The 16,809-nt window shown below is 40.2% G+C and overlaps 1 protein-coding gene across 1 annotated transcript in view; it reads right to left on the bottom strand.

The window, feature by feature from the left end:
• The window catches only part of NRDC (nardilysin convertase), a 43,898-nt gene that overhangs the window by 25,534 nt on the left and 1,555 nt on the right, over nt 1-16,809 (bottom strand). The window contains exons 2-8 of the mRNA XM_039484576.1: nt 10,316-10,619; nt 9,844-9,925; nt 7,799-7,952; nt 4,270-4,343; nt 3,153-3,248; nt 1,866-1,988; nt 149-206 (exon numbers count right to left, since the gene is read on the bottom strand). Coding sequence (XP_039340510.1) covers nt 149-206; nt 1,866-1,988; nt 3,153-3,248; nt 4,270-4,343; nt 7,799-7,952; nt 9,844-9,925; nt 10,316-10,619 — 891 coding nt within the window. The remainder of the gene's footprint in view (nt 1-148; nt 207-1,865; nt 1,989-3,152; nt 3,249-4,269; nt 4,344-7,798; nt 7,953-9,843; nt 9,926-10,315; nt 10,620-16,809) is intronic.

Raw genomic sequence — 16,809 nt, 5'->3', positions numbered from 1 at the left:
AGTTAGAAGGGGATAATTTCCTCAATAATGGAGGTAATGGCATTTTTAAAATCTCAACAGTTTTGAACAGTGCATGCATGGAATTTTGTAAGTCTGCAATGTAATTTCACAGCTTCCATGTAAGAAAGTAATCAGAAAAGAATCTTACTTATTTGGGATCGCTGAGAAGATTTCAGTCACCCACTTTTCCAAAGTATCCAGAGTTTCTAGTAAGGAGAGAGAGAGAAAAAAACCAAACACACCTTACTGAAGGACAAAGGCAGATTCTCAGGATGGTAAGGGCAGGTTACCAATCCTGCCCCATTTTCCCAAGTTAATGTAGGGAGACAGCAGGGCAGTTCTCTCTAAATTGGTAAGTGCTGGACTGCAAACATCAAAACCTGTTGGGTTGACTCTGATTTTCCCAAACCTCATATAAACCTGGCCTTTGATCATGTCTTGATGTTGCTCTGTACCACCTGCACCACACGCTAATTAGGACTGATATTGAAAGGTTGGTGGTACCTGGAGAGCCTGTTTATAAGCATTAACAGCTTTGGGATTTGCAAAATGCCTAGTATATTAGATCTGTTCAATCACCCCAAGGACAGAACTGATACAGCAGTCTGAGAAAAGGCAAATATGGTGTAGTTGTGCAACTAAGTAGCATATTGCAGAGTATCACATGAGAAGCACTTTTTCTCTTGCTTCCTTATAAAGGAATGATTATATAAAGTTAACAGCTCACAAAAATTATGAAATAGCAGAAGTATAACTAGCAAGAATTCTGCATTCCAACCAATACAGTAGTGCTCCCTATCTCACAGGAAAAGTGATGGTTTTTATAGAAAAGGAAAAAATACATTTCTTTAACAGAGATGGGACTATGGAGATGACTTGCAGGGCTAGTGGCTCCCATGCATTTCTTCCAATCACAAGCAAAACCAACAGAACTACTATCAATGTAATCTGCCTTTTGCAAATACTACCCAAGGCCAATGCATCCAACTTAGCATGTTTTCCATTATTATTGTAGCATCTCTAGAAGCTCTAACCTGATAGGTACTGCACGAAAGTCTGATAACACACAGGCTCTGCCCTGAAAAGCATAGTCTAGATAGGAAAAATAAAGGCCAGAGAAGAAAAGGTATCATCCCTATTTTTACAGAGGGAGAACTGAGGCACAGAGAATTTGAGACTCAAAAGCAGCACTTAAGCCCATAAGCAAACTCTTGAAGTTAGGTAAGTCTATCCCTATTGAATAAAGGTCTCAAGCACATGCTTAATTAAGCATGATAAACTCCCTTTAACCTCAAGCTTAAGTGCTTTGCTGAACTGAGACCTAACACAAAGTCGATCAGGATGTCATTTATATAATTTATCAGCCCAAACTACAAAATCATTTTGCCACTGAAATGTTGTCACCTTCAGCTGCATTCAGTTGTGGTGTGTGCCGTGCAGTTTTGCCCAGGACAAACCCCTAATTCCCACTGAAAAAAGTCAAAAAAATCTCTAGTCTCCATTCAGAGAAGACAGATCTTCTGTGTTAAGATGTCACCTGAAAAAACACAAAAAAGTAAGCTGCTGGAAATCAATGTAAGGAGATTAAAGACAGGTGAGAGAGTCAAGCCAGGATTCAAGCTTGTGGTTCCCTGGTTATGTATTTCACAACTGATGGTTAGATCTCCAAGACAGTCCCATAAACTAATTTAAATGTTTAAAAGCTATGCACATAGATGCTTGCCTGACAAGCCTGTAGAGCAATACAAGTCACAGACATGAAGCATTACGTAAGCAGATGGGGATAGTGCTGAGCTGAGATTGAAACAGACCACTACTTCAAAGCAGTAAATAACTGACTGTTTTTAAGCAACAACTGCTGTTACCTTTAGATTGGACGACTAAAGTCATATAGTGAGCAGAGTAATAGCGCTGCCAGAAATCCCTCAGCCTGGTGTAGGTATCAATATTATTCATTTTAGGCTCATGTTTGAGTGTCTCTGCATTGCCTGTAAATATATTTTGAAAAATGGTCAGTTATCTGGATACTGATATGCCAGAGCCTCATATAACATAAGATCACAGAACCCAGTCTTGGACTCCTTGAGTACCAAAAACTCCCAGTAAAGCCAACAGGAATTCTGCATGTGCAAGGGATACAGGATCTGGCACAGAGTCTTCTAATGGCATAAATACATGAAGAAATGCTGAAAACATACACAGAAAATTTTTTAACTAATGTTAAGGTTCTGTATTAACGCACAAAAACTGCTAGAAAACAAGAGTTAAAGTTAACTGATTGAAGTGTTTTACTTAGTATTGTTACAAGTAAATATTTCAAGAAAAAAAGTGTTTTCTGTATGTTCACTTTGTGCACTGTGGACAGCTCTTGGTGTATGGCCTTTTTGTTTCCTGTTTATGCAATGCTCTCTTTCCCCTATTGCAAAACTTTAAAAAAAAAAAAAAAAAAAGGAAAAGAAAATCTGTTGAAGTTTTACAAATCACTTGTCAGGAGAGATTCAGCTGTAGATGTAGCACATGGAACTACACTCCATTTTTTAACCTGACTAGATTTCAAAGCTGATAGGATTTAACACAAGTGTTATCTTGTAACTTATGCACATCAGCACACTGGGGGCTTGGTGCAGAAAGGCTCTCCTGGGACCATGTGAAGTGAATTCTCTCCCACCCACAAGGCTATGGAATGGCAGTGAAGCAACTCTTCAGCTGCTACTGCAGCCCTGAGACTCAACCAACTCTTTTGAAATATCTTCCTAGACTCAGGCCTTGTGAGCCCACATGTATTTTTTCTTTTATGTCCAAATACAAATCTTATTTTTCCAAGGATTTTTAAAGGAAAAAGACAAGAGGTTATGCAAACCAGGGCTTCCCTAGAGAGCATCACCAGTACACTAACACAAAATGACCACGAGCCAGTCTAATTAGCAGCAGCTTAACAGAAGGGCTACCATTGAAAATCTATTAAATAGATGTTGCAACTTTTATCCCAAAGTGTTTTACTCTATTCAGAATGAAGAGCTATTTTCACGCGTTTCAACTGCCACCAGATTTTAGTGCGATACTACAAATAATCCCATATCGTTAGGACATTTTGCTACCTTTTTTTACACCACATGTTTCATGAAGTCTTAGAATGTCAGAGAAGAACATACCCCAAAAGAATTTCTTCATAGGATGCCCAGGCCTGGCAAGGCTTCCAAACAGCATTTCCTTTCTGTTTGCATCAGAGGGTCTTGCTAGTTGATACTCTGTTAATTTAAAGCATTAGCACTCTATTAATCATCAGTATGTGAGGCAATGTTGCTACGTAACTAATACTTACCCTCTGTGCTCAAAACGAACAGAGAAGAGAACAAAACCTCAGTTCGTTGCTGAGAAGCCAAGGGGAAACAGAAGCAGGGAGGCATTCAGTGCCTAATCGTGCAACGTTTTGCATGCCCTCAACTTCCATTTAGTGGGAATGGAGGACAGGCAACACCTTGCAGAACTGGATCTTTAAAAAGAAAGTACAACAGAACAGTTTAAATATTACTATTCCTTGTAGTTTATCTACCCTGGAACTCCAGCATAATTATGAAATCAAGAGATTGAACACTGAGCTGATGAAGCATGAGGGATTCTTAAGACTGTTTTAAACTCTGTTTTTGTTAATAACTTTAAATTTAACTCAGCCCCCTGAGAAGCACTTCAGAGAAAAGATGTCCTTGTTAAAGATCCTATTGCGCCACTTTCAGTAGAAGGGATGAGAAAGTTGACAATACACATTTGGGGACGTTACTATGTCCTCTAACAAAATCAGGGAAGACCAGATTTATAATTCCTAACTTAAAAAACAAGAACAAAAAATATTTTTAATATTTCCTTAAAAGCTCACCCCTTTCAGGTCGTCTTTATGTATCAGAGCATCAAAAAGCAGCAGCAACCTTTTCACCTCTTCGCAGATTACCTCTAACCTAGTTCTTTTTCATTCCGTACATCAGTTTTGTTTTGCTTCACTGATTTAGCAAAGTTTTTCAGACGTGCTTCTGTCAGATATATGTACTGCCTTACTGTCAGAAAACTTAGGTACTCCCTGCCCAATTAGATACTACTTTGGGCCTTACTAGAACATGTGGTGAATTAGAAGTGGAGCATATTGGTTACATTTGAGGGAAACAGAATCTAAATAAATTCAGTACTTTAAGTGGGGAGTTTTGCAATATATTGTTATACCAAATACCAAGCATCAAACATTCTGAAGAATAATGGTGACAAGAACATTACACTTACCACTGTCCACAGCCTCAACTTCCCGGTCAATTGCATCCCTGATCATTAGTGGGTGAATGAAGAACTGTGCCCACCTAAAAAATAAAGAAAAAAAGGTAAATTTCATTTTCCCCCATTGTCTAGTGAGCAGAACAAAACAAACAAAAAAAGATTTTCTATAATAAAAAACCCAGTTTTTCTGACAAACATCATCCACTGTTTTTACATTTAGGATTTGCATTAAGTCAGAAATGTTTTAATTCTAAACTACATTTTCACCAGTTCTTAAAGCCTTTATAGAAAATTTTATAAAGCCAAGTTTTAAGTGTTCTTAAAAACTTAAAAAAAAAAAAAAAAAAAAAAAGCAAGGCCCCTAGTTCTTCGGAGCTGAAGTGCGTTGGTAGGACATGGTATCATAGGGTGCATGGTTATCTGCCTTTACATCCTGAGAATGATCATATCAGTGGTCCATCGAGCCTGATTCTCATCTCCAACAGTGGCCACCGGTACCAGATGCGTCAATGGACAATGGATTACGCATTGAATTTTTAAATTAAGTTGGACAATATCAATGCAGTTGTTAGGTGATTTGATCTTGGCGTAATTGACAAGCTGTTTATGTATAAGTGTATTTTTAGAGACTGGCAAGAGCTTTGGGTAGGTTACCTTTTACTGGAGACTAGTAAACAATGAAAACAAATAAACGTCTGTTTTTTAAAACCCTATTCAGCTTTTTGCTTTAACATCATGAGGCAAAGCATTCCGCAGCTTCATTATCCACGGAGCTAAAGAATATTTCCTTTCATTAGTTTGTAATTTGTTGCCTTTCACATTCATTAGCTGCAGTCACTCTTGTATGAGTACAGTTAATAGGAACTACTTTTTCTATACCATACATTACTTTACACACTATCCTATCCTTTGTGTGTCATTCTGTGTCAACAGCCTCATTCTTTTCAATCTCTCTGTAGAAGAAAAATCTTACCATACCTCTAAATATTTTTGTTGCTAGTTTCTAGACCCCTTCAAGCTTATCTGATTTCAACCCTTAAAGGGCTGAATTCTGCCCTTAAAACGTTTGCTCATAGCTCCCATAAAAGTAGCACTCCCACTGTGTGTACATTCTCGTGCAAACCTTAGCTCAATTAACATATTAATGGCTTTGATAAAAACACCTGATGGCAGTGCAGCCTAGTTTCCTCCTGCAAGAGGATGGGGGGCAAGAAGAGGGAAATACATGTATTAAAAATATTAAAATTGCACTTCTCAAAAAGGAGAGAGAATATTTTTATCCTTATGGCAGGAATCCAGTTAGACTGGTGGAGCTTTATTGTGCTAACATAACATATATGGCCTGGTGTGAACAAACTCAATGATCTTTCATGGCACTAAACATGTACACCTCTACCCCGATATAACGCTGTCCTCAGGAGCCAAAAAATCTTACTGCCTTGTAGGTGAAACCGCGTTATTTCGAACTTGCTTTGAGCCACCAGAGTGTGCAGCCCCACCCCGGAGCACTGCTTTACCGCGTTATATCTCAATTCATGTTATATCATGGTAGAGGTGTACTTTCTCGAATAGTACTGTGGGCCACATAAACTAGAATTTTTGTAAGACTGGTAGATTCTCTTTTTTGAAAAGAGACTTAACCAAAAATTAAACAGCTTTGGGGGCACATATTTAAAAGGAACAGGCCATTAAAAGATTCTAGCTGCATCTCTCCTGAATAGAGGATAAATGGAATTAACTAGAAATGGCAACAGGAGACTATTATAAAGTCCTAAAATATCGCCAACATGTTATCTGCAGTAAACACACATTGCACACATACACAGCCCCTGGCAACAAGCCTCCCAGCCCAGTCTGACAGACTTGGGCTAGCGGGGCTTGCGTTAATGCCCTAAAAATTGCATGCAGACAGCGCTTTGGGGGCCAGGCTCTGAAGCCAAAGAGGGCAGACTTCAGAGCCCAAACTCCATCCCGAAACACAACTTCAAAGTGCTCTCTGTGACGCTGCACTCCATGTGTTTTATGGAAACATGTTTATACGTGTGAATATGATGTAACTGGAATATGCTTCATGCAAAAGGTCTCTTGTAAGGTATCATTACAAAGCTATGAGTGTGTTCATCCTATTTGTATGAATGTATCCTTGTATCTAAAACTAGAAATATGAAGAATTACTCTGAGGTCCTCTTGTAATTATGCAAAGTGCGAGCCATTAATGGTGGCTTAGGATCTTGATGGTTCCCATTAACTAGAACAATTGGTTGTATATGGCTCTGTTTACTTGTAAGCCTTCCTGTGTTCCTGTTAGTCAGACCAGAAAGAATGGAGGCTTAGGGTCGTACGGGACATGTGACCTTATCACCTGGTACTGGAATCCATCTTAAACCTGGTACTTTTCCATTTAGAAGGAGGGGTGGGGACCCAGAGACACAAGATTCCTGCCTTATGCCAAAGCCATAAAAGGGGATGGAACAGAACAAAGGGGGCTGTCAGTAATGAGAAATTCCCTAGTTACCACCTAAGCTGGAACTAACAAGAACTGTACCAGGGGAAAGGATTGGGCCCAGACTAGGAAGGAATCTACTCTGTGAAAGCAGCTTATTGAAACATCTCTGAGGGTGAAATTTACCTGTATTCAGTTTCTTAATGTATTAGGCTTAGACTTGCATGCTTTGTTTTATTTTGCTTGGTGACTTACTTTGTTCTGTCTGTTATTTCTTGCAACCACTTAAATGCTACTTTTTATACTTAATAAAATCACTTTTGTTTATTAATTAACCCAGAGTAAGTAATTAATACCTGGAGGAGCAAACAGCTGTGCATATCTCTCTATCAGTGTTATAGAGGGCAGACAATTTATGAGTTTATCCTGTATAAGCTTTATACAGAGTAAAACTGATTTATTTGGGGTTTGGATCCCACTGGGAAATGGGTGTCTGGATGCTGGAAATAGGTGACTGCAGAACAGTTTTTGGTTAAAGTCTGCAGCTTTGGGGGCATGGTTCAGACCTAGGTCTGTGCTGCAGCAGACTAGTGTGTCTGGCTCAACAAGGCAGGGTTCTGGAGTCCCAAGCTATCAAGGAAAACGGGCTCAGAGGTAATTTCAGCACCTCAGGTGACAATCTCAAGAGGGTCTCTGTGACCGAACCCGTCACACTGTCTACATGCTATTTTAGAGCGCTAGCCCAAGTCCATCAATCCAGATTGGAAGGCTCACTGCCACAGGCTGTGTAGACATACCCATTGAAATCTTTCCTCCTCTCGTAGCAAGTGCACAAATCACCTTAATCCCAAGAGAATATATACAACTGTGAAGTACAGCTACTATCTCAAAAGATAACAAGAGATCCAAAATAAAGTTAGTCCCTCCATCTATATCATCTGTTACAATAAGGAGACCTCTAAATATTCAGTCACCGCTGGCTCCCTTCAATCAGGCCAAGACAAAGCAATGCAAAGTTACACACAGTCTCCTCAGGCAGATACAGATCATGTTAGTCTATTTTAACATATCCTTTGTTTGGTATGATCGAGTTACCTGTCAAGTGCTTCTTTAAAGTACTTCCTCTGTACATCAAACTGGAAGACTGTCCGTTCACAGTCAGTTGAAGCGTTGTCACTGCCCCCATGTTTCTTCAGGAATGCGTCAAACCCATTCTCATCTGGATACTTCAAACTGCCCATAAATACCACTGAAACAAAAGCCATCAAAATTAGGGAGATTTTATAAACATTTGATTGCAGAAAGACAGCTCACAGAGCCATCACCTAGAACAAGTAGTAATTACATACTGATGGCCTGATTTTCCACTGCCTTGCATTTCGTGTAGTCATTTACACCTGTAGCAAGTGGATGTAAGATGCTACCAAATAAGAATACTAGCATTTTACAGCAACTTGCCACACACAAACAATTATATCATGAATAAGGCAGTTGAAAAGCAGGCTGGTCAGTTACTGTGGGCCTAACATCATGCAATAATTCAAGACAACAAGTGTTTCATGTTCACGTATGTCTTTAAGCCACAACAACTGAGTACACTGATCTGAATTTGGCCCTAGTGGTCACTATACAAAAGGCCAGACATGCAAGCTATCACCATCTCCCATGAGCCATTTGTGGGCTCATCTGCCCCGGTATTCATTACAGAAAAGTAAATCTTTTATTGGACCAACTTCTGTTGGTGAGAAAGACAAGCTTTCAAGCCACACACAGCTCTTCTTCAGGTCTGGGAAAGGTACACTCAACAGAAGCTGGTCCAGTAAAAGATATTACCTCACCCACCTTGTGTCTCTAACACCCTGGGACCAATAAGACTACAACTACACTGCATACAGAAAAGGAGAGAAAGGTGAACTAAAAGGGAAAAAGTTCAATATTGATGGGACATAAAGCCCCAAAATTTCCTCCTAGTCAAGCCTGTTTGATAGAAAAGTCAAGATTTAAAGAACAAGCAAGAAGCCTATCTTGAGGGAAACACGAGGCATGACAATAAAAATAAAGGTTCTGGTTGTGCTCTCACATACACTGATGTAAATCAGGAACAATCCCACTGAAGTCAATGGAGTTACATGGGTGAAAAAGCAGTGGAAGAGTGTGCAAATCAAGACCAAGGGTTTTAGGGTTTTGTTGTTGTTGTTTTTTTAAAGTGCCTTATCTCTCATACGTGTTTCCTAGGATTACCCATGAATATCGAAAAGCTTAAAAGATAACCTTCAATATACACTTTAATAAAAACCCATCTTGCCATGTTTGGGGAGACATTCCTTCAAATTTACAAGACCACAGAGAAAAATAACCACTTAAAACAATAAGAAAGAAAAATCCACCACTCTATGGCTCTCGGAAGAAAATTTTAGAATTGCTATTGACAATGTTTGCAAAGGAGCAATTCATTGAATCAAATGAAAATAGGGTCGGGGAAAACAGAACAGTTGAATTCAGAATTTTGCTAGAGACCTGCACATCTAACCAGATAAATCAGAATCAATCAAGCATGCTTTTAGTCCTCTGAGAAAGGCTCGGTCCACATTTAATAATAGATTAAGTGTTAGAAAGCAGAGTTTTCGTATCTGGGCACAGATAGAGAGTGGTGTGTGTATACACAGCACTATAGTCACAGATACAAAAAGCTACATTTAGACTTAGTTAGGTTACTTATACTGTCAAATACTTAAGGCCATAAAAATCTACAAAATATGAAGTTAAGGAGTTAATGCTTATGACTAATGTATACATATTATTATATGTTTTGCATTCTCCCTTATTAAATTGTTATTCCAAAACAGTATCCTCCGTACTTTAAAATTAAAACAAACTGAACTTCAACTACATTTTATACAAGTTACAACCTATCACAAGATTTTAGATAGGAAGAGTTATTTTGTATGCAAACGGTCATTAAGCAAGAATTCTACATGTAGGTGGAGTTCAGTGGGGAAAAATCTCAGGCACAAGCTATTTGAAATGGGAAAAGAATAATTCTGCAGTCGATAAGACACTAAAGAAGCAGCATTCTATAAACTCATGGCAACACATTTTTCACTGAAGTAAGAAAATGTGAAATATAAGCAGATACATACTGTGTTCCAGAAAGTGTGCTAATCCAGGTAGGTCTTCAGGGTCAGAGAAGCTGCCGACAGCAATGCAAAGGGCAGCTGCAGACTAGAAAATGCACTATGGTAAGAGTCATTTTTCAAAATGTTATCTGGTAGCAATAAATCCCACACCAATCAAGCAGTTACCCTATTCCCCCCAGGATCAGAAGAGGACAATGGTCCAGGACTATATTATGTTTCATTCTGCTGCTATTCCTGTGGCAATCACTGGGCAAGCACTGTGTTCATGAGTAACAACACAGGCTCAAACCTGGGCAAGAGATGAGGTCTCGCATAAAAGTGAAGGCGGCAATATAAATACAAAGATAATTTAGGTAAGGGACACACACAGGCATGGAAGATTGGCCTGCTTGTCTGACCACAGCACTTCAGAGTTTGTGCCTAGGCAGGAGTCCTCCATTTAACAATTTTTCCATCATGTAAAATTAGTACATACCTGCTTTTCTGCACAACCCCTCTTTCTTGTCTCTTCCTTTTCTGCTAGTTCTTCCAATTCACTGTCATCAGGGTCATTGAGATCATCATCTCCACCATCATCATCTTCATCATAGTCATCGTCATCATCATCCCCCCCTTCTTTGTCATCTTCAATCTCTGCTCCAGAGTCGTCATCCTCATCACTTTCATCCTCAGATTCATCACTGTCCTCCCCCTCCGAAGACACCACAGAAGGGGCAGTGTCCATGTTATTTAAATCCGAAATCAACAGCGCACACAAGCCATTTTGTAATTTGATGTATCTATAAGAATAATTATATGACTATTTAGACTTCTCTTGTTTCCTAAAACCTCTGAATCTCACAGAAAAGTTTGAGTGTTTCTGGATTTACCACAATTGTTCTGGGCTCTTCAACTGAAGTTCCTTAGTCAAACCCTCTAAAAAATAAAAACTGAAGATCTAAAGCAAGATGAGTAATTTCACCGCACAAAAGTAAAACCAGAACTTATTCTACCAGTACATTTTTTGCTGTTTAATTAAACATGCCTTATAAGCTGACATGGGCTTAACTTTTAAAAAACAGCCTGCACATACATTAATTCCTACATTATTAAAGTCACATACAGTTAAGGATAACAAGGCCCAATCCCCAATTCAGATTTTCCAGATCTAGATTTACAAAGTATGAAAGGAAAATGTAATATCATGAAACTTCATTGTGTTTTACTTGACAATTATCTTCATATGAGTGAATTATTGGTGCAACTTTTTTTCTACACAGATGCTGAATATTTGTCAAGTACTCAGTCTGCTATGGTAGCGTACATTATATGACAAGCTATACAGGTATCAAAGTATGACAGGAATGTGAAATATCCAGTGTTGTTGTAGACCTGTTGGTTGCAGAATATACACGAGGAGCATTTTAAGAATTAATGGAGAGAAATGAAAGTAGCTCAAAGCACTAGCAGAAGCCAGATGAAAATTTTACAGTGAGATAAAGTCAGTGGAAAGTATGTGAGCTTTTACTACCTTAGCAACTTTAAAAAAAAAACAAAACAAAAAACCACACCCCCAATCAAATGCTGCATTTAGGGAAAGAACTTCAGGAAACTAATCTGACATACTATTTATGAAGCAAATACACCTATAAGAGCAACTAGTTTTATGCAGACAGACCTTCGCACCCAGAAAGCTCAGTGCAGCAAATGCGACTCTATAGAGCAGTTTGTAGGAGTGAGTCTTAATCTTTCCTTAAGTCAATTTCTCAAGACCCCTAATCATTGTTGCTCTGAATTTCCTCCCAGCTGATGTCTCTTCTTCACAAGAGAGAGAAGATATCACTTCTCTGCTCCATGACTTTAAACTGCTACAGCCTAAAGAAAATAACTGCCTTTCTTTGCTGTTATAATGCAGCACAAATTTGTAACTCGCTGCCCAGTGTCACTCCACAACTCTTCTCAGTAATACAGCTTTCACCCTTCACTCATGTATGCACATTGGATAATCTACTTCCACAAAAAAGTTGGCTGTGTATTCTTCTCCAGCTGATTCTCATTTGTGTTCTGTTGAGTGTTATGATATTAAGAAGTTATGATTTACATTCTACAGGGCCAAAACCAACCTAAAAGGCCAAGAGGTCCAAGTCACCACCTCCACGTACTCCCCCTCTGTGCAGGGGATTTATCATCCTTAGCACAGCCAAGGAAGAGGATCACATTTACCCAATAGGGTAGAAGTCCTCCCCCTTCCCTTGATCTGGAAGGAAAAGCCAGACTATTATTAGTTGGAGGTATCATGACAATAGTTTTTAAAATAGTTCTCTGTTATGCAGAGATAATTAACTTTTGAGACAACCCCACTCCATGCACATAAAGCTACCTCTCTACCACCAACACCGAATCTTAATTATACCATACATACAAATTTGGAAAATTATTTACAATTGTAACTGCATAAATATCAAGTCCAACGCCTTTAACCACTCGGCCATCATAGCTGTTACGCGTACACAATTCCAAATACTGCTTATAACATTTACTCGAATCCCACAGAACTCAAAGCACAATCCTCAACTGACGTAATTTCAGAATAGCTTCAGGATGCCTGCAACTGAACAGCATCAGTTGTCCTCTTCACTGATGGAGACAATCAGCTTCTTCAGTTTTTCATGGCCCACAATGGGTACTCATTTGCTAGTGATCAATATGAAGCTTGAGGTGAAGCAACAGCATCCCTATTGTTTTGGAAGAAAGATCTGACAGAAGCCATATGCTGGTTTGGCAAGTTTTATCTTTTAAAGTCTTCATTATTTTTTCTGTCCTCACCACACTTCCCCCTATAAATAAGTGAGCGGATGATACTACTGTGTATTTACTCCCCACCTCCAGATCATCACTGAAGATGTTAAGTAGTAAGGCAGGGAAACAGATTCCATGAACAAGGCTGTGGATGAACTAGGCAACTGCTGAAGGCCCTTTGGTTTCAGCTAGCAAGAATCTAAAACAGAGTTAGGTAATGCTAAGCAGAGATGCTAGTTGTTCACTTTTTCCATGTTTTTGTCACAGCTGGAAAAAAGAGAGAAGTGCAAACTATAACTGAACACTAGTTACTGCTAGTATCTGAGCAGCATGTAGGAATGATGAAGGACTCCCATCACTGAACCTAAAACACAAAGACAAACTAGGGTGGTGTATATTTTGGTTGCTTTTTAGAAATTCTTCATTGGTGTTTGTTCAGACTAGACCAGGGGTCAGCAACCTTTCAGAGGTGGTGTGCCAAGTCTACATTTATTCACTCTGATTTAAGGTTTCGCGTGCCAGTAATATATGTTAACGTTTTTAGAAGGTCTCTTTCTATAAGTCTATCATATAAAACTAAACTATTGTTGCATGTAAAGTAAATAAGGTTTTTAAAATGCTTAAGAAGCTTCATTTAAAATTAACTTAAAATGCAGAGCCCCCCGGACCAGTGGCCAAGACCCGGGCAGCGTGAGTGCCCCCGAAAATCAGCTCGTGTGCCGCCTCTGGCACGCGTGCCATAGGTTGCCTACCCCTGGCCTAGACATTGGTCACAGAATGGCTAGGATTTTGTTTTTAAAAAGGGTCATAAAATTTAAACACCATGGCTAGCATTAACAGAACACTTATTCTTGTGACAAGTTACCTGCTTACATGTCAACTAGCCAAAAAACCAGCAGGCTAGAGCCTCTGCTCCACCCAGAAGAGGAAACTCCATTTACTGAATTAAAATCCTAATGCTCATATAAAATGCTTCAGATATACAGATGAACATACGACAGAGTACTTGTGGGTAATAAAAGCGAGAATGCTCAAAACACAGCAATTTTGGAGATAAGAACAAAAGTGACATTCTGACACATAAGTTAACTAATAAAGACTGAGATACATGTCAATTTAGGTTAAGGAACATTACAGGGATACTGTAATTATCCAAGTACAAATATTATAAACCCAGGAAACACGGATAAGGTTAAACTTAAAAAATTCCAAACATACACATTAATGGTATGGAAATGTACAGTTAAGGCAACGGAATGACGGTATGGCACAGCTACTGCGTGGCCCGGCTATTATGACCTAAGACATGGATATTTTTGTCCCAATTAACCAATCTAAAATTTCCCCTCCCCCCCCCCATTATGATGTCACTACAGGGCAGAGCTACTTTGTTTTGTTGTGTAAAAGGTGTAGTTTGGCAAGAGGCAATGGTGGAACACTGGCATCCCCGGGACACAGAATTAAGGCTATGGTGTACGGTCTGTGGTGTACAGTAGTGGTTAAGTGTGTCTGTGAGTGGAGAAGTAGATGGCATATACTATTAGACTATCTGCTTTTTGAATACTTTGCTTATGAGTTGTCAGATACGGCATACAGCAACACCAAAGTTGTGTTCTAAGGGTGAGATTTTCAAAACCATTCAAGTGCCAGCCTAACTCCCGTCCTGTGGAAATCAGTGACTTAACCATTGACTTCCATCAGAGAAGACTTAGGCTGCATGCCAAAGGCTGCCCAACCCTGCCCTGTCAGTGAAATCCACTGGCAGGCCAGGACCATTTGTTTACCTGCAGCGTCCGCAGGTGCAGCCAATCGCAGTTACCACTGGCCACAGTTCGCCATTCCCACTAATCAGGGCTGTGGGAAGCAGTGCGGGTCAAGGGATGTGCTGGCCACCGCTTCCCACAGCCCCCACTGGCCTGGAATGGGGGACCGCAGCCAGTGGGAGCTGCAATTGGCCAAATCTGTGGACGCTGCAGGTAAACAAACCGCCCTGGCCTGTCAGCAGATTTCCCTGACAGGCCGCGTGCCAAAGGTTGCCGATCCCCGAGTTAGGGTAATTCCAAAATTTTTGATTCCACCCTCCATGCTTATTACATGCCACACTCACCAGCAAATACAGAGTCCACAGTTCTCTTCATCTCTGGAATCCCCCTGCCTCAGAATAGCAGCCCATGGTAGTCTATGTACAATGAATTTCCCAATTGCCCCATGGTTACATCATCATAGGGGAAGTTTGGCATACCTACAGGTGCTCTTGCTAACAAAACTCTATGCACAGATGTGACACTCATGGAGAAGCATGAAGAAAAATGTGAGTGGGCCAAGGAGGATCAGAACAGATGTAAGAAAGATGGGAAAAGTGAACTGGAGGGATAGAATGGCAGTTTTCCTACTCCAGGGTATAGAGCCCTCTCCATTAACCAGCAGGGAAAAGCAGTTTTGTCAATCTGTGTAATAATTTAAGATTAAATTTTGAATCTGAAATGGACAGACGGAAGTAAGCCTCCCTACTGGCTGCATGAAGAGTACTGCCCTCACCCCAGTGTCAATTTTTTTGGCCTTTATTCTTTAAGACTGAAAGTTTAGCATTAAACAGAGGTTGGCACACAGAAATCTCCTTAAGAAAAATCCAGTTAACTGGCCTCTTTAAAAATGGCTCTCAGTGGCACATAAAATTAAGCTGCATTCAAGGAAGGTGTGTGCGCAGAGACTACTCTTTCATGTGGTCATATCACTATCACTAAGGACTCCATTAGTGAGGCATTCACTTTCATTTTTCTCTCACCCCACAAAATTAACTTTGTTAGTACCCAAGGTGTTTTCTAAACTAGAAAGAGAGGTGGGCTTTTTTAAAAGTCAGGGACCTAGCACCTTTTGAAACACCACTTACTGCCTGGTGTAAAATGCAGATTAACACCTTTAAAATCAAGTTTGCTAGTGAGAGGGGTGTCAGCTGTAGTAAGAGGAGGCCCTAAGATATAAACCTTGGTATCAGAGGCCCGGTCTGAGGCCTGAGGCCTAAACTAAAGTAATGGTCAAGACTTTGCTAACATAAAGCAAAGTTAAGCTGTGAGCCAGAGGCAGGCCCTGCTCACAGAAGCTGGCAAGGAAAGGGCTGATGCTGCAAGAAGATACGTACCTAAAAGGTACTGAACACTAGATATCAGAACATTTACATTCTTGTACATTCCACATAAACAACAAGGAACAGGCCGAACCATCCCAATGACAGGGGCAAAAGGGTAATATGATGGATAGAGTTGTTTTGATCGAACCAACATGTACAAGGTGAGAGGCGGCTCCTTACTACGTAGAGGGGTTGCACCTCAATACATCAGGTGTGATGTGTAACTTGTTTGTATCTGTGTATAAGAATGCATCCTTGGGGCGGTGTCTTTGTCCGGCTGAGGGGGCAGTGGAAAGTCCCGCCACTGACTGAGCTGAGTCCATTGTCAGGGAGTACATATGTACTGGCTAGCTGTATCTTGGCAGCACCTTGGACTACGTTTGCCAGGGAGCTGGAGATTGTGCTTTTTTCGACAATAAACCTGGCCGACGTGCCTTCGTACCTTACTAGACTCTGTGATTATTGGGGGTTCTCTTTGGGTCTGCTGTGTCAGCTATCTGCAGAGCTGGGGCAGCACACAGAGGGAACACACGCACGCAGCCGTGTGATATCAACACTGGAGAAAGCAGAGCACCACACTGGTAGCACTCTGACAACATCAGCTAGCTAACAATTTTAAAATTGTTAAATTGTATCTACACTAGATGGTAAATTATGCTTCAAAGGGTTAGGTGAATGCATATTTTAAAAAAATACGTATAAACAGATCCAGGGAAGCTACTCATCACAACAAACAAATGTCATGCTCCACCATTAGATGGGCCACTTACTTCCATCTTGTTTAGCTACTCCCACTGAATTATTCTGCCTCTGCCTCCACCTCCTTCTTGACTTGTTGAATTCGCAGCATATTTAAAACACAAAATAATTCTCTCACCCCCCCTGCTTAAAATTAGGTAAGTGCCTTGCTCACTTAGGGCCTAAAGTACATGGGTGCTAGGTCACATACTCCCCAGACTGGTTTCCCTCCTGCTTGACAGAACTAGTTTTTAGTGTGTCACTGGCAAACTGGGAAATTAAAGCCAGATCTTTATTAGAAACTTGCCAGCTCAGCAACATTGGTC

Source organism: Mauremys reevesii, linkage group 8 (assembly GCF_016161935.1).
Source record: "Mauremys reevesii isolate NIE-2019 linkage group 8, ASM1616193v1, whole genome shotgun sequence".
Taxonomy (NCBI): Eukaryota; Metazoa; Chordata; order Testudines; family Geoemydidae; genus Mauremys; species Mauremys reevesii.
Note: the sequence above shows the minus strand (reverse complement) of the source record. Positions and strands in the feature narration are given on the sequence as shown.